The 25,238-nt window shown below is 44.4% G+C and overlaps 1 protein-coding gene across 11 annotated transcripts in view; it reads left to right on the top strand.

Moving 5' to 3' along the window:
• Positions 1–25,238, top strand: part of USP45 (ubiquitin specific peptidase 45) — a 293,573-nt gene that overhangs the window by 173,051 nt on the left and 95,284 nt on the right. For all 11 annotated transcript variants that reach the window (XM_088472232.1, XM_088472241.1, XM_088472266.1 and 8 more), the window contains exon 9: positions 16,465–16,552. In XM_088472232.1, coding sequence (XP_088328358.1) covers positions 16,465–16,552 — 88 coding nt within the window. The remainder of the gene's footprint in view (positions 1–16,464; positions 16,553–25,238) is intronic.

The raw sequence follows: 25,238 nt of genomic DNA, 5'->3' as shown, positions 1-25,238 counted from the left end.
GGGGCAGGTGGAGAGAAGGGCATGGACTTCAGCTCTGGAGATCGTGTGAAGGATGACAAGGTTGTCAGTCCTGGAAGGGTGCGAGAGGTGGGGTCTGAAGTGATAAGATATCATGGCAATTTTGGAGTTGAAGTTTGTGGGGGTAGAGGAATGGAGTTGAATGTAGTGAAGAGGCAACGAGGCTTGGAGGCGATGAGGGCTTTGAAGTAGGATTGTTTAGCGTGTGATAAAGTGGCACTTTAGGACGGGACAATGAACTGGAAATGGAGGACGTTAGTGTGAGGGTGCAACTTCTTTTGGAATGGAACGCAGCAGCGCGAGAGCACTTTGGAGAAAGCTGGTAATTTTAGAGTGCCATGGTTGGGTAGAAGATAGATTGATGATGACAGTCGGGGTAGCAATGTCAAGGTTACTAATGAGAGCATGGTCATAGAAGGTAGTAATGAGAGCATAGTCATAGAAGGAGACAGCTTGGTCAGGGCACTTGCGGATAGTAATGGGATAGAGAAAGGAGTCTAGAGAAGAGTCAAGACTGGTGGGGTCAAGATTGTTCTGAAGATATTGCCTACCACGAATGGCTTAAGGGGAGGGGTGTAGAGTGGGTGGAAGGTTAATGCTGAAGGAGAGTAGATGGTGGTCAGAGAGATGGAGGGGTGAGCTGAAGTCAGAATTAGTGCAGAGATGAGAGAAGACTATGGGGAGGAGGTCCATTGTGAGGAGCCAAAACCCGGCAAGTTACTTCAACTTGTGAAACCAGTTGCCACTTTGTCAGCTTTTCAATGCTTTGTTTTGTATTATTAATCAATTCATAATTAAGATGTTTTTCTTCAGGGTGCATAGGGATCCACAGGGATACCATGGGGTGTGTGGTTGGAGTGATCCGGGCACCAAACAGTTAAAGCTTTAGCTCCCAGGATGCACTGGCCCTCCTGCATATATGCAGATCAGATTTATGTTTGGTGCCGGCAGGACCGGTCGCACCTTTAGACAGGGGTACTGCTTAGGCAGCCCCAAGCTTTATTTTTATTATTTATTTATCTGAGCCATAAACAAAGCGTCCTAATGGGCGCCTGTACTACACCATCCAGTGATTACGGCGGGCGCCAGCGGGCCTCTACTAGCCGCTCCACTGGAGACCCAGGGCTGCAGCCGGACAAACGGTGAAGAACAGGTAAGGCGATTCCTTGCTTGTGGGCAAATGCGTTTTGTGCGGTCCTTACCTCCGGTGGTGGAGACCTGCCGGAGGACGCTGCAGTGGGGCGACTGGTTCGTCTGCTCCCCCACTAGACCATCGGGGCAGTTAAAAGCTGACATTGGGGTCCATGTAGAAGCCAGCGGCACCCGGCTGTTGATGCAGAAGGAGGGAGGTAGGCTCTCCCCTGGCAGCCCCAGCCCACAGCGTGATCCCTCACAAGGTTTCCTGCCTCTGAGCTGCTCCTCTTCACCCTCCTCCCTATATGAAACGCTCAGCAGCCATTAATCAGGGCTTTTCTGAAGCTACAGGTCTCAGGAGATTCGGGTCCAGTCTCCCTGTATACCTCTCCCTGGGGCCATGTTATACAGCGCACAAATCCTACCAGCCCTTGGAGGCTTGAGTAGTTGATTCAGTGCCCATTATAAGTATATTTATATGCATAGTATGTGACTTAAAACTTTCTAACTGTCAGTTATATTTATCCCTGCTGCTCTTGTTTAACTTTCAACTACCAGGTGTGTAGGGGGTTCATCATTACTTCACATTTTCTTATATTTGTGAAGAGTGTCACACTGCATTACTAGCCATATACTAATTGTGTGCTGTTGGCTGGTTATTATTATGTCTTCTAGGGGTAAACAGGAGCCTGAGGCCCCTGTGCTTGTTACTTGCAGATCCTGTTCAGCGGGCTCGTCCCCTCAGGATTTGATGCAGGATGGTCTTTGTGCTATTTGGTATGTGCCACCTCCCCAGTCCACCGTACCAGCCCCTGTCCAGGAGCCACCTTGGGTGTCCTACTTATCCCAGGTTATGACGCAGCTAGTGGACCACTTATCATCCCCCATGCTGCCTCCCACCATGGGGTACCCAAAGCTATTATAGCCTACTATGTAGGTACGCCCTATGCATCCTTCGTGGATGGATGTTTATGCCCACTCAGTTCAGAATATGGCTCAAGCGCCTGCCGCCTAGCAGCAAATGTTACAGGCGGGCAGCACATAGGCGAACTGTGCCATCCTCTCAGTTCACATAGCTTTCAGATTCTGACACATCATATGAGGAGGCAGATGATGCACAAGGTTCTCTCCCTGGCTCAGCCTTGGTTGAGGAGGACCGTCATTCAACAGTGGATGTCCCATCTTTAGTGAGGGAGGTTAAATCAGTCCTGAATATAGCGGATGATGAACCAGTCCCTAAGCCTAAAACCCCAATGTTTAAACGTCCAAAGGTGGTTAAAGCTGAATTACCTCAATCAGAACAGCTCACTGAGCTCATGGGAGAAGCTTGGGGTACGCCTGACAAACTGTTCCAGGTCCCAAAAAGACTAGCATCTTTTTACACTCTCCCTACTGGTGAGTGTACAGTGAAGTCCCTCCCACTGTTGATTCGCATGTGGCACGCTTAGTCAGAAGCTCTATGCTGCCTTTACCGTCTACATCCTCCCTTAAGGATGCCACAGATAGAAAACTCGAAACTTGTCTCAAATCAGTCTAATCGCTTTCCGGGGCAATTACTCGTCCGGCTCTGGTCACGGCCTGGGTAGCTGAGGCTATCGAAGGATGAACAGAAGAACTGGAAGACAGCCTGACATCCGATGCTACCAGGGACCAACTGACCTACATTTCCCATATTCAGGAAGCGGTCTCTTATTTGGAAGAAGCTGCGGTGGCTACTGGACTACTTGCCTCTAATGCATCTGTGACCTCCATAGTCACACCTTGGGTCCTTTGGCTACGGTCCTGGAAAACGGACACGGAATCCAAGAAGGCCCTTGAATCCTTACCCTTCTCTGATGTTAGAAAATTATTTCAGGGTGCTCTCCGTCTTCAACCTCCCTTTGTCCCTCCGGTGGCCCCGTGGGATTTGTCCTTGGTTCTATGGGCTCTACAGGATTCCCCATTTGAACCTCTGGACTCAGTAGACATCAAGTGGCTGACGGTAAAGGCGCTCTTTATACTCGCTATCTCCTCTGCCCGCAGGGTATCTGATTTGGCAGCGCTATCCTGTCGCTCCCCCTTCTTGAGCTTTCATCCAGACTGACCTGTCCTCCGTACCCGGGCGGGTTACCTTCCTAAAGTGGTATCCCGGTTCCATTTGCAGGTGAAGCCTCTCTGGATGTGGTTCGCGCTCTTCGGATCTACGTTGATCGCACCAAATCCTTGAGGAAATCAGATTCTCGTTTTGTGTTGTAGGGCTTTCACAAGCAAGGCTGGCCAGCTAATAAATAGACTCTGGCTTGTTGGCTCCGCATGACAACCTCTCAGGCATACACGCAAGCTGGTCGTCTTGTTCCAAATAGGATTATAGCTAATTCTACTCGGTCAGCGGGACCCTCGTGGGCGGTTCAACGTGGCGCTTCTGCTGAACAATTGTGCAAGACAGCCATGTGGTCTTCCATCCACACCTTTCTTAGGTCCTACGCTTTTGATACCTTTGCCTCTCAGGTTGCTTCCTTTGGGCGTCGGATTCTCCTTTCTGTTCAGGAGCGTCCCCAACCTTAGGGGGTTACTGCTTTAGGACATTCCCATGGTATCCCTGTGGATCCCTATGGACCCTGAAGAAGAAATTAAGAGTTATGGTAGACTTACTTTTGTTAACTCTATTTCTTCGAAGTCCATAGAGTCCACAGGGGGCCCACCCTGACGCACCTGCTTTATTGGGTTTTGTCCTCTTGGTCCCGGATTCCCTAATTTTTTGTGAGAGTGTTTCTTGTGTACATTGTTCTTCCTTCTCTCTCCTGGTCCTGCATTGGGCTTGTTTACAAAACTGATCTGTCTTTGGCTGGAGACAGGGTATATGTGGAGGAGAATCGGTGCATCCTGGGAGCTAAAGCTTTAACAGTTTCGTGCCCAGATCACTCCAACCACACACACCCAATGGTATCCCTGTGGACCCTATGGACTAACAAAGCCTACCGTAACGTGCTCTCGTTTGTATATCTAGTGATGTGCCTAGACTGAACGTTCACTCGTTTAGTCCAGGCACATCCATCATCCCCGCACATGCTCAACCTGACGGGATCGTCAGGTTGACCAGCATGTACGGGCGATGATAGATGTCGGAAGTGACCAGCGTGCACGCGCATCGCTGGTTGCTTCTGACCAAAACATGCCCGATGCATGTGCGATTTGCAAGCGATTGCACGATAACGACGTCGTTATCGTGCAATCGCTTGCTAAAATCGCCTAGTGGATACCCCCCTTTCATTTCATTGCTGTGATTGGTCTGCAAAATCAATATAGCTGGACCGTTTAATTACCTGTATGTGCAAAGTTTGTCTACTGTAATAGATGGTAATGTAGCGTAGCTGGACATGGTGGCGGCATATTGTAGATAATTGAATTGCCACCTAATTTTGCAAAGAAAAACTGAACATGATCAGTAAATTGAATATTATTTAATATTACACAATGAATTTGCAGGTAGAGTATCATGCGGACCACTACAAATGGCTTGGTGATCTATTCTGGTATATACCTACCATTACTTTTTCTGGGTTATTTCCATTTTAAACAAACTGTTTATTGGTAAATGTGACAGTCGTGTATATTTTTTTTGCTTTAATATCTGATCACTCCCCAGGGATGAGTGTTTAATTAGCAGTTCATTATATTGGACACATTCAAAATGTATTTTGTTGTTTGTTGAAAGCAATAGAAAATATAATCATATGTATTCTGGTATTGTTTTTCTCACAGTGCTTCGTTGCTTTGAACATGGAAAGATTACCCTAGCTTTTCTTTTAAAATTAAAGCATTGGTATTGCAAATTATGTTTTTAAAAAGAAAGTGAGTGAATTGAGCCTTACTAGCATTTATCTCTCTGTGACAGTTGCCCTTCACTTCATGTCACCATTAGTTGGGACCCAACCTGTTCTGTCATTATACTGCTGACACTATACAACAGGTTGTAGCTTACTGACACTGGCTTCCATATGTCCTCACATCTGTGAGCGGTCAACTCAACACACCATCCCAGCAGTCCAGTCTCCACAAGCATCTTGCTTGGAGCATATTTTCAAGGAGAAAAGAGCACATCTTTTAGCTGTCAGCTTTCAGTGATCTAGAGCTCAACATTTTTAACCTTGATTATTATTGAATGTTTCCATTTAACATATTGTGCATTTGAGTAATCATTATAGTATACATGCAGTACAGCATTTAATTTTAAGTTCATAATGTGCTGTATGTGTGTTTGTGTATATATATTTATATATTTAGTATGTATGTATACAGTCCCTCAATTAACTCTTTTAGCATAGAGAAGAGGATCACGAGACCAAAACGTGCCTTTAAAGAGCAAGTAGAATCATTGTTTGAAATTAGTATATAATAAGGACTGTGTTTTACTGAGCTGAATAATATACAATAAATAGTGATTATACTTAACTAAATATGCCCATCATGTTCTTTCATCGCTATTTGTCACTTTGCCATGTTAGGTGGATGGTGCTCTTCTAACGGGTTGGGTACGGGATGCCGGTGCTCAGGATCCCAGCGGACAGGGTTAGGATACCAACACCTGTCGGTAGGTATCCTAACCCTCCTCCTCTCCCTACACTAACCCTCCCTCCCCGGTGCCTGAACCTAACCTCCCCACACTAGTGCCTAAGCCTAACTTCCCCCTCCCCTCACTCTAAATCTAACTCCCTAGTGCTTAACCCTAAAGCTAACCCCACTACTTACCTTCAGGATTCCGACGGTCGGGATGCTGGTGCTGGGATTCTGACAGGTGTCGGGTTCCGGCGCCGGCTTTCTGAGCGCCTGAATCTCCGCAGTTGGGATTATGATTGCATCCCCTTCTAACTGAGTTAGAGTTTGGGAAGAGTTGCAGATTGTTTGTAATTGAGTGGGAGAGTAATACTTTCTAACAGAGCCACTATGAGCATGATTCAGAGATGTACACAGCGGCTGTGCAAAAATATGCAAATGTTACAGCCGCCTGCATTGTTATTGAGACACCCACCAGCGGCTTTTCTAATCCAAGAAAATGTGTTCAAAGACACAGCTCGGTCACAGATCAGTTGATTATCGGACTTCTGAGTAACCCAATGGCCGCACAGAATGGCCATGGGAGCTGAGCCATTTTGATTATGTATAAAACATGCCCCAAAAACGGTTGTGACACACCTGCTCTTGAGTCGTTACCTCCTCGTTGCCACCCACTAACAGTCCTTGCCTGTCAACCATTTTGCAAATTTATCCTCACTGTGAGCGACAACAAAAATGAAACTTAACGAATGCACATTGTGACTCAGACGCATGTTCAGATCACTGTTCAAACTGTGATCTGCAGTTCGCTCAAACTGCGTAAACATCAACATTGCATTCATCTCTGAATCAGGCCCTATGCTCTCAAACCTGAACATTTCAGCTTGGAGGTTTAGTGATCCTTCAAAGCAAAAATTAAATCTAACCAAAAAATAATGATAACCTAACCTTTTAATGGGCTTCCTAGGTCCCCACCTAACTATCTCTAATATTGGTAATTTTGACAGTTGCACCCACCACCACTTTCAGTTTTGCTACTATTGCATACTGTGAACTACATTTTTTCCCTAAGGTAGTCTGACATATATGCCAATCTTCATGTAAGAAATTATCAAAATTGGAGATGGTCAGGTGGGGACGAACTTCAAAATTGGTCCACTTCATATGGAATGACCCATATGCATACAAGTGTCTGTAAAATTATTAATTTTCTTTGTAGTTTTTGTATGTATTATACAATCTGTAATCTGTAAGAAGTAAAATGTAATTTTGACATCAGTGATCAGTCAAACTTTGGTATATCTTTACTTTATTTGTCAAGTATGGCTCAGGTCACCTAGATTTCAGACACAATGGTAGCTTATTAGTGGCAACAAATCTACCTGTGCATCTCAAGTGTCATGGATGGCATTTACCATTGTGGATTTCCCATCATGTTTTTCTGGATTGCAGGCCGAATATGCACATCCAAATTGACCTTATATAGACATATACTGTACAGCATCTTTGTATTTAACTAGCAGGCTATATAATTTTGATTATTAAAATATTGTACATATATTAAGCAGCACCTATACTAGCTATTATAGTGTTTATAGGATAAGGCTTCTCTGTGTGTATGATGCTGTTGTGCAAATCCAATGCTGTCTGACTGTATATTTAGGAGTTTCCTTGTCAATGTACAGTCCCTGGCTAGATGAATTGCTAACAGTACATATGTAATTATCATCAAAGGGCAAGAAATATCTGGCCAAGAATAAATAGGAATACCATAGCTGCAACACAGTCATTGTTACATAAAGAAAGGAAACCAGTATATCTGCAAGGTGGATCAGGGCTGAGATTACAAAGCTGTGGTCTGGAGAACTGATAACGGTGCTTTAGTTAGTGTTTTGGTGCACAAAAAGGGATTTTCATCAACTAACTGACTTTTGAACATAAATTACCTTTTTATTATCAATAAAATAACATTGTTTCACAGAACACAATAAACCTAGCTCCCACTGAGAGTGCTAAATCAGTTCTGTTCTCTGTCAAGTGGGAAGCTAGGCCATTTAATACTAGCTGTAGTGGCTTAAACACAATGGTCCAAATGTACCGTAATAGGTAGTCAGATTAAGTAACAGTACTAACTCGCACTTTCTCACACTTTTAAAAAGTGCGAGTTTGTACTGAAACTCGCAAATTCAATAGCCTGCGAGCTTTTCAGCTCGAGGCTACTACATATGCGAGTTTAGGACTATGTAAACTGACACCTTTTAATGCGAGTAGCATTAAAAGGTGCGAGTTTTAGAGCAGCCATCACAGATCAGTGAGATCCGTGATGGCTTCTGTCTGTATTTTAAAATACAAATGACGTGCACTCCCTCCCCAAAAGCCTTACCAGCCCCATGCTTTATAAAGCCTGTCCTGCTTTTAAAAATACAGGGGCCAAAATGCGTAGGGGGCCCCTGTATATGAAGAACCAGCACATGGCTTTGCAGAGCCAGTGCTGGTTTTGGAAAATCAGGGGGCAAAACGAGTTGGGGTCGTGTGAGTGTGCAGGTATGTTTTAACATTTTACTTCACGGTGTGTGTTTGTTTTTTTATGTATTTCTTTAGCTGTGGAACTACAATGCCCCGCGTGCTGGTATTTGTGGTTCTCCAAATATCAGCATGCGGGGGAGGCTTACTGGTACGTGTGGTTCTACAAATAAAGAGAATATTTAACCCTTTAATTTACACAAAACACTAACACTATCAACCCGGCAGCCACCGCCCTAAGGTGACTGGGATAGCCCTGGGCTCTCAGTCTAGGCCTGGGGTGCCCTGGAGAGGGGGACCCCTTTATTGGGGGGATCCCCAACTCCCCAGGGATTTCTGGCCTGAGCTGACTAGCAGTCAGCTGTAATGCTTTGGCCGGGGAAAACGGTGAAAGATTTTCCCTGGGTGTGGCATTATCCCCCCGCTAGAACGAGTTTGGTGCTGGTTTTGGAATTTTCAGGGGACCCCTACTCATTTTGTCCCCTGATTTTCCAGAACCAGGACCAGCTCAACAAAGCCCTGTGCTGGTCCTTAATATACAGGGGCCCCCTACGCATTTTGTCCCCTGTATTTTTAGAATCAGGACAGGCTTTAAAAAGCCTGGGGCTGGTTATGCTTTTGGGGAGGGGATGCACGTAATTTTTTACAAAAAATGTAAAACCTTTTACATAAGTACACACAGAAACTTGCACGTATCTCATGGATATGTGCATGTTTCTGTGTTAATCTGCCCTGCTCAGGATATACTCTCTAGCCTGAAGCAGGTCTATTATTTGGGGACTTTTGGTTATCTTTTTTTTGCAAGTCTAAAACAGACACCCCATTACATTGGGTGAGTTGATTGTTTTCAATGTGAAAACATCTGGATGCGAGTTTGAGAATGGAGATTTTTTAGTAACTCTGAAAAATGCAAGTTCTATTGAACTGACACCCTATTACATTGGAGAGTTGTGAAAAATTGCGAGTTTAGCACAAAACTCGCAATTTACCAAAACTGACACCCTATTACATTTGGCCCAATATTCTTATGCTGCTGTAGTCGCTATCTCAGCAAATCACTGCACTCAGGCTCATTTATCAACAAGTTTTATCATACAAAACGAGTTTTAAAACTTTTTGCGTATGATAATGGTGCTCCAGCCAATCAGCTCCCAACTGTCATCTATTTGAAAAGTGACAGTTGGGAGCTGATTGGCTTGAGCACCATTTATCATATACTAGGAAAAAATGAGAGGCTTGGGCTCAATCAGTCTTTCTGGCTCTGAGTCCAAAAGTCCTGGCGCTCTAAGTAAATATAAATAAAATATCTTATCCACTGCTGCTAGTCCATCGACCAGTAGCTAATCTGGTCTAAAAATATCTATACCGCAAAACCCACAAATGGACTGCGCTGAGGATCGACAACCAATAATAAATGCATACTTATGTTTGATTGATAGAATTAGCAATAGGCTACAAAAGGCTTTCTCAGTGTCACTTATGTGTTTCAATAAAATAGTATTAAAGTACAACATACGAACAGCATAATATATTCAACCTGCATTTGTGGATTATTCCCATTATATGGGTGAACAACTAAACATTAAATTATACAATCTTTACAAGCTTGTAGTCATTGAGTGGATACTTATATGATTGTATCTCTCTTAAAGTGACCTTGTTTCTATTTTTTTTAGTAATTGTTGATTTTATTATTCAATTGTGTATACTAATATGAGAGATATTTATCTGTTCCTGATGTGATGACCCATTTTGAATATATTATGCTGTTCGTATGTTGTACTTTAATATTATTTTATTGAAATAAATAAGTGATACTGAGGAAGCCTTTTGTAGCCTATTGCTAATTCTATCAATCAAACATAAGTATACATTTATTATTGGTTGTCGATCCTCAGCGCAATCCATTTGTGAGTTTTGCACCATTTATCATATGCAACAAGTTTTAAAACTCATTGATAAATGGGCCCCTCAGTCTCTCTGCAGATTATTTTGCCTAGAGCATCTCTCTCCTTCTTACTGCAGGTCACGTCATTACCCCATATTTTGCTCTCTCCAAAAAACATCTATGCAGCTCCTCTCTGAGGTCTCTTTGCAGATCTCCTCCAGGACACACAGGGCCGGATTAAGGCTTGTGGGGGCCCCCTTCAAGCCACACAGAGCCGAGCCTACCCCCCCCCTTCGAAAACCCCACACAAAGACACCACTCACACATACACATAAACAGTATACACACACTAACAAACACATATATAAACAATAACACATACATACACAGCATGCACACCAACACATTAGCACAATATCATATACATACATACTGTACATACATACACACCCTAAAACAGAACACTTAATCAGCAGCAGGTTGCAAAAGGACCTGGCCGGCACCTCCTCAATTCGTTAGACTCCGCCCCCCACAATTAATTACATAATTTGCGGGGACATGGTGACGAGACTTGCCGTATTGGCTCTGCCCCCAATGCGGTTGCTGAGGCATCGGCGGGGGTCGGAGAGATTTAAAGTCACAGTAAAGCTGGCCCTCTCTCTCTCCCTTAGACAGCTGATGCAGCAGCACTGTCTGTGCTGCATGCAGTTTGTCGAACAGCGCGGCTCCAGAGCTTCTACCCGGGAACAGGTGCCGCTCTTGGCAGGGTCACATCAACCCTGTGTGGGGGCCCAGGGACAACTGCCCCTGTCACCCCCCTCCTTAATCCGGCCCTGAGGACACACGTTCGCCTCAATGGGCCATCTTCTCAGCTCCTCTCTGAGCTGTTTCTTTTTAATCAGGTAGGGGTGGATCCAAGGTCCGAACAGGTACAGGTTGTAAATAATATTTCCTGCTGTGCTAGTGTCTACAAACTATACTTCCCTGCAAATAGGTACCTTTATTAGCATTTTTGTAGTGCCAGAAATGGAAGTATTACATACCTGCTTCATATTTGGAGCAATATTTCTGATCCTTAGTAAGGATTCTCATACTCCTAACTCCCTTTGGGAATGACTGTCTCGAGAAAGCTATGTGCATTGTGCAGGTGGGAAAGTTAGGTAGTATCTCTGATTCACTGTGAACTAGTGCTGCATGCACATGTGAATATGGCACGTTACAATGACTAGGTGGTCTGCGGAAAGTACGGGTTCATGTCACACTTGTTTATTACTAAAGTGTCGTTTTGGAATTTGAAATGTTTACTGTTCTCAGCTATGCATTAATTCCACTTTTCCATTGGGACTAAACTATTGTTGTTCCTATTACAGCACAGCAGAGCAGGCTAGTTATTATACAATCCATCTTGCTGAAGCTGGGAGAAGCCATGGGCTGTTGTACTGCTTTGCTAGGAAAACATATCGCTGGGAGTAATGAAAATCATCACAGAAATGATGGTGGTAATTTGGAGGCAGTCTTTAATTTGCCATATGACTCTGCACTACAATGCCAGCTAGTTGGTGAATATTAGCTATGAAAACTGGCTGGCAAAACTTTTAAATACTTTTTATTGTGTTTTAGCAATTGGCTAAAACCCAAATATGTCCCCCTCACTAAATAGCAGTAACAGTACACATTTACCTATGCTACAAGTCATGGCATTATTAGTATTTGTTTTTGAAATAACCCAAATGTTTGTATCATGAAAATGGACTGAAAATTAAGAATTTAAATTCTACTAGTTGTCAAACCAGAAGAATAGTATGAGGCTGAAGGAGCTCACAATACAAAGATCGTACCAATGAATAAATTAATATTATAGCATAAAATTGAGTTTCCTGTCAGTTGAAGGTTATGTGATATTTATTATTACTTGCATTTGCATACATATGGTATAAAACAGGTTGCCAAGTTAACATGCTTTTTAACGATAGTTGAGAACATAGCTTATATCTCTCTGTGACAGTTGCCCTTCACTTCGTGTCACCATTAGTTGGGTCCCAACCTGTTCTGTCATTATACTGCTGACACTATACAACAGGTTGTAGCTCACTGACACTGGCTTCCATATGTCCTCACATCTGTGAGCGGTCAACTCAGCCCACCATCAGTCCAGTCTCCACAAGGATCTTGCTTGGAGCATATTTTCAAGGAGAAAAGAGCACATCTTTTAGCTGTCAAGACTGTGTATCAATTCCAATACTGTCTGTTTCCATTTCTTACTGAGACATATGTACAAACCCATTTCTGGAGTCTTAATTTATACATAAAATCATAACCTGAAACAAACATTATAGCATATTATTATGTGTTTTTCATAAAATGTTCTGGAATTTGCTTAAGTCCAGCTGTATTTATTATAATATATATTAGCTAGTTACTCCAAAGCTGAGTACATTAGGTACTTAGTGTTAATGCATTGTTTCTTATTTGAAGTGGATTACACTAGTTTTCTAGTACAGGTTGAGTCTCCCATATCCAAATATTCCGAAATACGGAATATTCCGAAATACGGAATAATTTTGGCATGACTGAGATAATAAAACCTTTCATTTTTGATGGTTCAATGTACACAAACTTTGTCTAAGGTACAAATTATCACAAATATTGTATAAAATTACCTTCAGGCTGTGTGTATAGGGTGTAAATGAAACATAAATTTATTTCATGTATGTACACAAACTTTGCTTGAGCCACAAAATTATTGAAAATATTGTATAAAATGACCTGCAGACTGTGTGTATAACGTGTATATAACATACAAATGCATTCTGTGTGTATATTGGGGTCCCATTCCCAAGATATTTCATTATGATATGTAATTATTCCAAAATACGGAATATTCCGTTATCCAAAATACCCCTGGTCCCAAGCATTTTGGATATGGGAGACTCAACCTGTACCTATTATAATTATTTTATCTTTCATCTTATCTCGGAGACACTGCTCACTTAGGGTGCCTGATATGGCACTTACAAGGTTAAGGTATTTAGCTCTTCCCCTCCACAGGCATTCCTCAGTTTCAGTTAAGTGCCCAAAAGAGTTGTGCAGGTAAAGGAGCTAGTCATAGTTTATTTTACTTATTGTTTTCATTACCTTACTGTATGTTTTCTTATTATTTTTCTTAACCTGTGGCGAAGCAATAGAGCCCTCTGAATAAACCTTCATACTAGTAGCCACAGGGGAGACTCTAAGGTGCTTCGGTGGGTGTTCCAGGCTTTATGGCTCTTAGAAGCAGCACTGAGAGAAGTCAGCTACAGCATTTTAGCAGCCCTTCTATATGCTACAGGCAGCAAGGCCAGCACTGCAGGTATGGCGTGAGGGTATGCTTAAGTCTATGTTTGTAGCCAAGGGGCGGCTCTTAGACCTAAACTTGCATCTGCTTGGGTCACGAAGGCCATAGATAAATGGTCATAGTTATGTATAGAATGCTTCTCATTAGAACATCCTATGGCCAAACTATATGCCTTAGCAAAAAAAAAAAGATCAAAAGAGCAACTGATTACTAGAGTGAGGCAGCAATTGATGCAGCTCTGCTTGATTCAAAATGATTTGTCTTGTCTGTTGTGGACAAGTGAGTACTTTGGCTCAGATCCTGAACTGCAGATTCCTAGGCTAAGCCCCGGATTCAATTATGCATAGAACCGCAAGCTCTGCATGTTAAAGAAGGCTGATTTTATTCACAGACTATGAAGGTGCAAGCAGAGTCCTCCCACCGTAATTAGCCAGACAGCAGGACACATGGAATTGGAAGCAGGGCAAGGCAGAAGAATTTCTGAGGCAACTGCTAGTTTTCTCGCAGTGAGCACCTCAACATTTATCGGACATAGGTTTCTTTCTTTTCACTTCCCAGCAAATCACTATGGCTACTAGGAGTTCAGCTAGCCATTTTATTTCCTTCTGGATGGGTTCAGGAAGGGGCAATCTAGTTTGGTTATCTAGGGTCGAGGGACTTATACAGGTATCTCTTTAGCCAGGGGTGGGGATACTTTTTTCTGCCGAGGGCCATTTGGATATTTATAACATCATTTGCGGGTCATACAAAATTATCAACTTAAAAATTAGCTGCTATATTTGGTCAAAAATTTATTAGCTCGCCCCTATTATGATGGCTGGAACTGCTACTCTTTGGTGAGGCGAGTGATGTTAGCTGGCCACCATCTCACTTACTCCTTTGGTGGGCTCTGGTAGCCAAGAAGATGGGGAGGCTGTCTGTATGTTGCCAAGCAGAGTCTAGGGGGGTAGTCCCGATGGTCGTGTGACAGGCAAGGTGGAAGAGCAGCGCTGAGGTCCAGCACTGATGTAACTAGCTCGGCCCCGCTGATGACAGCCCTCTACAGCCCCACGGTAACTGCCTGCTGCCGCTGAGGGGGAGAGAGCCCAGCATGCCTGCTGCCGCTGAGGGGGAGAGAGCCACAGCTGGGCCAGACCAAATGATTTTGCGGGCCGCACGTTCCCCATCCCTATCTTAAGCCATCAGATAAATATAGTGAATATCAAAGCGTAGTGCCCAGTTTTAATCTAATACAGGATATTGTCAATCCTTTGCTAAAGGTTTTAGGGTCACCTCCTGTGCACACTCAATTTACTCTATTGGATTTTGAAAGATCATTACTGATTTACTTTAATAGGATTGTCAGTTTTTGCAGGATAGACAGATTTTGTGTTTTTTACAATATGTAGAAAAGAGGTTGGCCAGTATCCAAACAAGCTATAGCCAGCTCATGTCTCGGTTCATACGTTGGCGCAGTTGGAGCATTGGCTGAGCAGGTGTGTCAGGCAGCGACTTGGTCCTCTGTCCATATATTTACCAAGTTCTGTCGTTTACAGATTTTCACATCCAAAAATGCTAACTATGAGCAGACCCTCACTTAGTAGCAACTGTGAAATGTCCCAGTGATGAGCAGTGTCACACAGATAGCATCAAGTCAAAAATAGGATTTTTGTTACTCACTGTTAAATCCATTTCTCCAAGTCTACTTGTGAGACACTGCGTTCCCTCCAGACACACTTTCTTACACGCTTTCTAAAGATCTTTTCTTGTTAGAGTGGTGTGTTATGTTTTCTTTACAATCTTTGAGCTTTTTTGGACTACCCATTCAAAACCCACTATTCAAGCAGTAAAAGAGTTTCTAACACGGCTAATGTATTATGACAGGTATTCGACTCTCTCGGACGTCAAAATAGGTGTGGTCCGTTTTTATCGTAAATGGGGTACATTTATTGAAACTTTGGATACAGAGACTCAAAATCAAATATTTCAAATCTTTGAAACTACAGATTTGTTCCTCATCATAAAGTTAATATTAATAGCGTAATATATAGATCTAACATCCTGGCCCTCTTTCTAAGTCCAATATTAACATTTCCAATTTTGTTGACTCCTAACCAAGGGGTGTGTAATATTATATTATCTTTGTATTACTTTATTCCTTTGTTTGTGGATATAACTGGTCTCTGTCTGATACATTTTTCTGGACTGAAGATTTCTTTCCCCTTCCCTATTGTTTGTTTCCTTTGTCTGGTGTCTCCCTATATATATCTTATTTTTTCAATTTTAATTGGTATATTTGTCAAATTATAGATGTTATTCAGTTCAAAGCCAGTAACATAAGGTAGTCCTTATATTAATATTCATGTTCATGTCTAAGGCCCTGAATCAGAGCCGCACGCTCTGACAGAGCGCTCGCTCTGAATCAGGGCCGTCCCTGCTCCTTTTTGGAGCGGCCTCCTGGCCGCTCGCATAGCTGTGGGTGACCACCCACAGCTATAGCGAGCGGCCAAAATGATGCTACACTTGACTCGAGTATAAGCCGAGGGGGTACTTTTTCAGCACATTTTTTGTGCTGAAAAACTCGGCTTATACTCGAGTATATACGGTATATGGTGATGTTGATAAGGGGTGATTTATGCTCTGTTAGTTTTAAGATGGACTTCTTGCAATAAAGTTGAATTTAAAGTATACATCGCTTGTTCATAATTATGTAGTGGTTTCACTTCCTGCCCAATCGCCATAGGGGAAATCCGACTGCCAGGATTTCAATGACCTTCCCCAGATCTTGGCTACATCAGGTGTGATCAGTTCCCTATAAAGAAATCAAGTTCTATATGTGATTCTATAGACCTGTGAAACTAAAGACATTAAAAAGTCTTGCGATTGAGGTATTTGTAGTAGAGGGCGGTATAGATTGGACGTAATTTCTTATTTGGAGGTAAAGATAAAAATAAGATTAAGATTGAGGAAGGCAATACATGTTTAAGTAGTAGCTTACTGTTCTCTTCAGCAATGCTGTGATCTATAACTTCATTTTAATTTGTATGATTCACAGAGCCCCTCGGTTTAAAACATTCCAGCAGCAAGATAGCCAAGAACTTCTTCACTATTTACTTGATGCTCTACGTATAGAGGAAACAAAGGTAATTTTTTTTAATTTATCTATATATGTATTTATTTACTTATTAAGAGATGGGCATTAATTAAACCATTATCTATTTTTGCCGTGCTATGTGTGTATGGTATATCTTATACTCATTTGACATTCGTTGTAATATTTAGCTGTGGAGCACTGTGTGTGTCGTTGTTAGGTACGAGAGTTGAATATTGGGTGAGCTGAGGAAAGAAGTATATAGATAAATAAATCTAATATATTTACTCCATAGGAGAAGTGTGATCAAAAGAAGAGATACACATGAAATTAAACTAGAGAAAGTGATGTAATGAAAGTACAATTATATAAAAGTTAATCAGATATAAATGGAAGAAATTAAAATAGGAAAAATTAATTAGGAATATTTTATATATTGCTATAATGAGAATGAAAATATAAGAAAAATATAATTAATTGGTGCAGATGGTGTAGCAAGGAGCAATAGGAGTGGGAATGTATGGTGTATAGGTATTTATATATAAACCCAGTGGAGTAACAATGGCCCCCCCTGTCAGACAACGGTGACCACCGTGCTACTTGGTGACCTGGAGGAGCCCGTCTGCTGCTTTGTAGCCCCAGCCTGAGTGCTGCCTCCTGTCCCAGCATCGCCGGAGTGAAAGGAGGAGGAGCAGATTGGGGAGATGAGAGGAGGGGAGTCACAGACAATTAGGCGATAACAGAAAAGAAAGGGGCAAAGCTGAGGGAAATTGGCATTTCTAACGCAGGTCTGTATTAGAATATAAGATTTCTTCTTCAGGGTCCATAGGCTTCATAGGAAGACCTTGTGGTGTAGGTGATGGGAACCAATCCGGCCACCACGCAGTTAAAGCTTTTCAGCTTCCATGATGCATTGGGTACATTCTCCCTATACCACCTCAGCAGACCCGAAAGCTTATTTTTTAAATTTTACTTTTACAAAGAATAGAGCGCGCAGCAACAGACTGTGCGTGGGACATCTGCGCTGCTCCTCCATCACCCCTCCGGTGCCGCGACGCCAGTACTGATCTGGGGATCTCGGCAGGTGTTCCGGGGGTCTGTGCTAGCCAGGGAACCCGGAGAGGACTCAAACTGCACCCGACATCAGGGGACAGGTGAGGCGGGACGCCGCTCGTGGTGACCCGCTCGTCATGGCAGTCGATACCTCCGGTCGGTGGCTGAGTGTGGATGCAGGCTCTAGCCATCGCGCTCCACTCGACCACCAGGGACAATTGGTGCGGGAAACCAGCATCCCAGGGGTTAATAATCGGCCAGGGGAGACAGCTTCCCTGTTTAAACGGCTCCTCCCCTCAGCTCAGCGCGCCTTTCCACTGCAGTCTGGCTTCCCTGAGTTGCTCTCATCCTCTGTGCACGTCTGACAAGGGTAATGGACACATTCCTGTACCTATGACGCAATCTTGCAGATTATGTACTACAGTATTCAGTGAGGAGGATGTGGTTCGGGATGGGTTATGTGTGAGGTGTTATATCCCGCCATGTGCCTTGAACCCCCAACATCAGTACAGGAGCCCCCTTTGACGGTTATTTCTCAGATGCTGACCTCCATTGTGGACCGCCTACGGTCCCGGCTGTTGTTTCTCCTATGGGGGTACCACAGCAGCCCGTCCCTCCCTCACAGGGACTACCACTGATTATGCAGACCCCTGCTGTCCCACAGCAGGCGATTATTCCCACAGTGGGTTTACTACAGGACGGACCTCCACCATGGGTGGATGTTTTCTCTACCTCAGTACAGAGTCGGGCCATGACCTCTACGGCCATTCAGACCATGTTGCAGAGTGAGAAACCTGTACGACCAGCAAAACGACCATCTGAATCCACACAGCTGTCAGAATCTGAGATATCATCTGATGACGAAGAGGCGGCTATTGCCTCTAACCCCGACTCCCCTCGGCAAGAGGCAGAGCATAAGTCAAAGATTAATATTCCTGCCTTGGTGCGTGCGCTCAGATCCGCATTGGTTATAGAGGATGACTAGCCAGCCCCTAAATCCAAACACCCCCTGTTTAAACAGTTGAAGGTGATTTCGGCAGTATTCCCTCTGTCAGATCAGCTGCTGGATCACATGACTGATGCCTGGAATTCGCCTGTTAAGAGGTATCCATCTCAAATACGGTTGACCTCCTGTTACTCATTTCCTGAGGCTCATTGTAAGAAGTGGCAATCACCCTCTGCAGTGGATTCACACGTTACACGGTTAATTAAAAGTGTAACGATACCTATGCCTTCCATTTCTTCCTTCAAGGATCCTACGGATAGGAAGTTGGACACTTGCCTAAAGTCCATATACTCTCTTTCAGGAGCTGTCACCCGCCTGCATGGCTATCTCCTGGATAGCTAAAGCTATAGAGAGTTGGGCCGATACACTTGAGGACTCCTTGGAAGTTCCAGAGAATCAGGTGTCACTGGTCAGCCATATTAGGGATGCGGCTGCATATATCGGTGAGGCCGCTCTGGATGCTATACTACTGACATCTAGGGTCTCGGCCGCGGCCGAGTCTGCTCGCCGTTCCCGCTTGCCTGGATGCCGATCATACTGGCTATGGAACCTGGGGATTACATGGTATCACTGGACATTCAGGATGCATACCTACATGTTCCCATAACGCCTTCTCACCAGCGTTATCTGTGGTATGCTATACTGAAACGACACTTACAGTTTCGGGCACTGCCCTTTCTCCTATCCACGGCTCCAAGGCTATTTACCAAAATTATGGCGGTCATGGCAGCCCACCTGCGGAGTCAGGGTATCCATCTCCTACCATATCTGGACGACCTCTTCTTGTTGGCGAGTTCTCTGGAAGTGCTTCACTACCACCTGCAACTGACAGTTGTTTGTCTACAATCGCACGGTTGGTTAATCAAATTGAAAAAGTCCTCCCTAATTCCCTCACAGAAGATAGTTCATTTGGGAGCCCTTCTGGATTCTTACCAGCAGAGAATCTTTCTAACATCAGAAAAGATCTCCACGCTGCAGCTGCGAGTATGCAGATGTCTCCGCAGTCGCCGGGTGTCAGTCCACTCGGCTATGCAGATACTTGGATCCATGGTGTCCACATTCAACATGGTGGAATATGCTCAGTTCCATTCCAGCCTCCTACAGGAGCTGATCCTCTCCAGGTGGAGCAGATTACCCCACCAGATCAAGGCTCAGACGATGGTACTCTCTCCGGAGGTGCACCTGTCTCTAGGTGGCTATTGACGCCTCATCTAACCAGGGGTCGCCCCTTTTGGACCCCGGACTGGATGCTCCTAACAATGGATGCCAGTCTCCAAGGATGAGGCGCAGCGACTGGTCCACAAACTTTTCAGGGCCGGTGGACAACGATAGAGGCATCCCTGCCCATCAACATAACTTCGGGCTGTGTACAGGGCCCTCATGATGGCAAAGCACATTCTTCACGGAAAGCCCGGGCAGCTTCAGTCCAACAATGCCACCACAGTTGCTTACATCAACCATCAAGGAGACACTCGAAGTCGGGCAGCAGTGACAGAAGTGTCACGCATTCTGACATGGGCAGATTCTCATCTCCCGGCCATTTCGGCTGTGTTCATTCCGGTAGTCCTCAATTGGGAAGCGGACTTCCTCAGCCATCACGTTGTGCATCCAGGGGAATGCTCTCTTCACCAAGAGGTGTTTCAACTCCTAGTGGACAAATGGGGTCTCCCAGAGGTGGACCTCATGGCTTCCCGACACAATTACAAGTTACCAGTCTACGGGTCCAGAACAAGAGATGTCAAAGCAAGCTTGGTAGATGCTTTGTCAGTAAAATGGACCTTCGGGTTTGCGTACCTGTTTCGTCCAGTCTCCCTACTTCCTTCGGTTCTTCGGAAGTTCAAGCAAGATGGAGGCACTGTCCTGCTGGTGACTACAGCTTGGCCCAGACGTCATTGGTACTCAGATCTTTGGAGTCTCTCCATCGACATTCTGTTCCCGCTGCCTCAACGTCTGGACCTGTTGTCTCAAGGTCCTTGCCTTTACCCGGACCTGGAGCATCTGTCTTTGACGGCATGGCTCTTGAGACATCCATCCTAAGGTCCAAAGGATTCTCTAGCTCGGTCATCAACATGATGCTTAGAGCGCGTAAGCCTGCCTCTGCCAGGATCTGCCACAGAGTGTGGCATACATAATTCCGGGGGTGTCGTACAAGAGACGACCCTCAGGTGTTTCGAATTTCCATAATCTTGCCATTCCTTCAAGCTGGATTGGACCTCAGCCTACGCCTGGCCTCATTGAAAGTGCATGTCTCTGCACTGTCAGTATGGTTCCAACGTAGAATTGCTCCACTTCCGCATATCCACACCTTCCCCCAGGGTGTCCTCTGGATTCAACCTCCCTTTGTCCGCCGAGTGGCTCCTTGGGATTTGGGAGTAGTTTTTCGGGCTTCTTCGGGCCCACCAGGGTCATCCATTTGAACCACTAGATTCAGTGGAACTTAAGAGGTTAACAGCGAAGACTCTTTTTTCTTCTGGCTATTGCATCTGCCAGGAGGGTATCAGAATTTGGGAGCTTTCTCCTGTCGTCCTCCTTTTCTGATATTTCACCAGGACAGGGCGATGTTTCGTACTCGCCTTGAGTTCCTTCCTAAAGTGGTTGCTAGTTTCCATATTAATCAGGAAATTATAGTATCGGCCTTTCTATCACCAAACATCTCGGCAGGTGAGGCTTCATTGGATTGGGTCCGCGCCATCAGGATTTATGTGGACCGTACTCTTCGGAAATCAGACTCCTTGTTTGTGCTCTATGGCTTTCACAAGAAGGAATGGCAAGCCAATAAGCAGACATTGGCTAGATGGCTTCGTATGACTATCTCAGAAGCTTACACACAGGCTGGCCTGCCTGTTCCGACTTCTGTTAAGGTTCATTCTACTCGGTCTGTGGGTCCCTTGGCTGTTCAGCTTTGTAAGGCGGCCACGTGGTCTTCTGTCCAAACCTTTCTATGGTTCTATGCATTTGATACCTTCGCCTCTCAGGATGCTTCCTTTGGGCACCGGATTCTCCTCTCAGTGCAGGAGCATCCCCACCCTTAAAAGGACCGCTTTGGGACATCCCCAAGGTCTCCCTGTGGAACCTATGGACCCTGAAGAAGAAAATGAGAGTTATGGTAAGAACTTACCTTTATTTTACTCTCTTTCTTCGATTTCCATAGGGTCCACGGGGCAGTCGCCCTGACGCACCTGGCTTCATATGGGCTATCTTACTGGTCACCGGTTTCCCGTCTCCTCCTCTGTGAGTCGGATTCTTGCGTGTTCCAGTTTTCCTTCTCTCTCCTCCGACCTTTGGCTTGTTACCAACTGAGATGCCGCTTGCTCGGGGGCGGGGTATAGGGAGAGTGGACCCAATGCATCCTGGGAGCTCAAAAGCTTTAATTGTGTGGTGCCAGGATTGGTTCCCATCACCTACACCCCAAGGTCTCCATGTGGACCCTGTGGACTTTGAAGAGAGAGTTAGCAAAAGTAAGTTCTTACCATAACTCTCATTATTGTCCAGCAATAAATTATACAACCACACACTGTAAGATATTTTGATGAGAGTATACTCATTAAGCATAAGCTTATTATAAAGCACATTATTCAGTTCAGACAGTGTTTTTAATCAGTTGGTATACTGTGTATACCAATGCTGCAAAACACATGCAGAAAAGTATATAGCATTTACTTGGCCTATTAAGCGAACAGTTGCACATTCAAGTACTCACCCTTGGTCACATGTTCTCAAATTCTGTCCTCAGGACCCCAAACAGTGCATGTTTTCCAGGTCTCCTCACAGAATTACAAGTGAAATAATTACTCCACCTATGGATCTTTTAAAATGTCAGTGAGTAATGAATACACCAGTGCACCTGCTGGATGACCTGGAAAAAGTGAACTGTGTGGGGTCCTGAGGACCGAGTTTGAGAACCACTGCTCTAGCTTAAGAGAGTTTGATAAATAGCACAACTACTGATAAATAGCTGCCTGCCAGTTCTGCAAAGAGCATTTGTCATTATGTAGTTTTTTGTTTTTTTTGTTACTTATTATATTTACTCATACACAGAATACAGAATATTCTGTAATCATTTAGGATAAAATAAGGTGGTCAAAAGAGGTTTGGGTGCGTCTGTATGTGAAGTACTGTAACATAATACATTGGCTGGTGTCCGTATAGTCACTGTTGGGTAGGTACATTTATGTCATAAATGTGTAAGGGGTATTAAGGTGGCTTAATGTGTAAGGGGCATTACTATGACGTAATGTGTAAGGGGCATTACTGTGGCATTATGTGTAAGTGACATAATGTGTTGTAAGGAGAATTACTGTGTGGCATAATGGGTTGTAAAGGGCATTACTGTGTGGCATAATGTGATATAAAGGCATTACTGTGTCACAAAACCACTCACCCTTCTCGGGAGCGCACACACCATAGGCATGCACCAAAAAATGTCCTCTTTGTTGTTTTGGGGTCTATTTTGGGGGGTGGGTGTGCGCCAGAAACTTTTTTGGCATGGGGGAGTAAAATTTATAGTTACGCCACTGTGTAAACCAACAGGTGTTTCTTCAAAATATAGGATATAAAGGTGAGAATGGGTAATGATGTATGAAACAAAGAGTAAATAGAATCAGGAGGAAAAAGTTTGCAGAGGGTAATAACAAAGAGAAAATCTGTCTCTCTATTTCTCTCTCTCTCTCAGCAGAGACAATTTTAATAAACCAAGAGACAGAAAAATCCTGTGCCAAGCTGATGTATAGTAGCTGGTCAGGGTGCTGAAACAGCAAGAGAGCATCTGAAACCAGTGATGTGCGGTGAAGTTAATGGCTGGGGAGACACACATGGAGATGGGTATGAGTGCTGGGTCCTGTCTCACCCCCTACTCACTGTAACTCTCCCCTCACTACACTAAGCTTCAGTGTCCATTTATTCTCTTACCTGCATCACTGTGTCTTCTCTTGCTTCTGCTGACTGAGCTCCGATCTCTAAACACTGCAGTGCACTTCCTGGTCACATGACACATCCAAGGTGTCTATCAATGCCCAAGGCATTGCCCCCATACTCAGAGGCATGCCTCTATTAGCTCTCATTTCTGTGCAGCTTACTGCCCATGCTGTGGCCCCACCCCCAGCTCTGTAGGCAGTGTCTGACTATACAGAAGCAAGGTTGGCTGTTGCTGCCTCATCTCTCATCTCCCTGCAGTCCTAGGGAGCTACACAAAGCTATAAACTCTAAAAATGATTGCAATAAACAAAATATTTATAAATTATAAATATCTTCTTTGTATTATTCTAATAATTTTTATATCAAATCTCAGGAGTATGACAGTGGAGGCTCTGTCTCCCCTGACTGCACATCCCTGTCTGAAATTGAGGCTTGGAATGAAGTTGTGCTGCGTGAGTGACTGACTGCTGCTTCAGGGGCGAAGCACTCTGATTGGCTCTCTAAGACACTGAGAGCCAATCAGAGATAACAATGTGCCCTGTTGCTTAGCAGAAGCCTAGAGAGAGGATGGTCAGGGACTGAGCAGGGTCTCGTCTGAAGCAATCAGAGAGTGAGACAACATCCAAAAAAAAAACATGAAGATGCCCTGATGCAGACACAGTAGCCAGGAAGAGGAGCCAGTGGAGGCATAGTTATCATGAATTTAAAAACAACAAAAACATTGGAACACCATCGGATGATTTCCATTTGATGGTGGCAAACATCGGACCACTACCATTGGATCAAAAACATTGATGATTAGTAACCATCAGATTCTGATGTCCATCCCTACACTGAACCTGCAGACGGACTCCGGCCACCACTCCTCCACTGTGAAGTGCTCCCTCTCCACTCCAGCATAATATTCACCACTCCTCCAATGTGAAGTGCTCCCTCTCCACTCCAGCATAATATTCACGCTCAGTCCCACACTCTCGGTAAACAGGAGGCACGTCCCATGGAAGTCAGCGCTGTTCTCGGACAGGGGCACCACGACGAGAAAGCTTAACAGGAAGCCCAGGAAACATAGGATACAAAGAGGACATTGCTCATCATCATGTTCGGCAGCTGGGGAGGGGTACGCATGGAGGCTGGGGAAATATGCACAGGTGCCCCATCCCTGGGGACATGCTGATAATGCTTACGGTAGCTGCAATACAAATCTTTTATCCATAATCCTCCTGCCCTTTCCAGCACATCCCAGTGGCCGGGCACCAGGCAGCAACAGTGAGGGTTGTGGTGATACTGTTGAAATGCAGAGGGCAGGAATATGAAGCAGAAGGTCGTGGTGAGAAGCAGGGGACAGTGGTGGCATGGCGTATGTAGTTATGAGATGCAGGGGGCTGTGGCGAGATAAAATTGCTCCTGTAAGGAGCCGGGGCAGGTCACTAGTATAATTGAAGATAATAGCTAGAATCTGGTTGCTATGGGCAATATCTCCACTTCTAAAAACCCGCACTTTAGTAAATATACCCCATAATATCAACTTTTTAAGGTATGTAAAGTAGTACGGGCAACTTTGAGTGATAGCACCCTAACTGGGAGGTTTAATGCAAGGAGAATCAAGCAGGGCTGCACACTAGACAATACATTTTGGCTGATTTGTCATTTGGGACGAATCGGAACGACAAATCGTCCACATCATCAAATGCAGTGCAGGCCAATCTGAAGATCTGACATCCAACACCATGGTTCTGGATGCCGCTGGGGAACAACATATTGGGTT

The sequence above is a fragment of the Taudactylus pleione genome, unplaced genomic scaffold, assembly GCF_031769625.1.
Source record: "Taudactylus pleione unplaced genomic scaffold, aTauple2 ptg000015l, whole genome shotgun sequence".
NCBI lineage: Eukaryota > Metazoa > Chordata > Amphibia > Anura > Myobatrachidae > Taudactylus > Taudactylus pleione.
The sequence above is the reverse complement of the archived record's forward strand: the minus strand, read 5'-3'. Positions and strand labels throughout refer to the sequence as shown.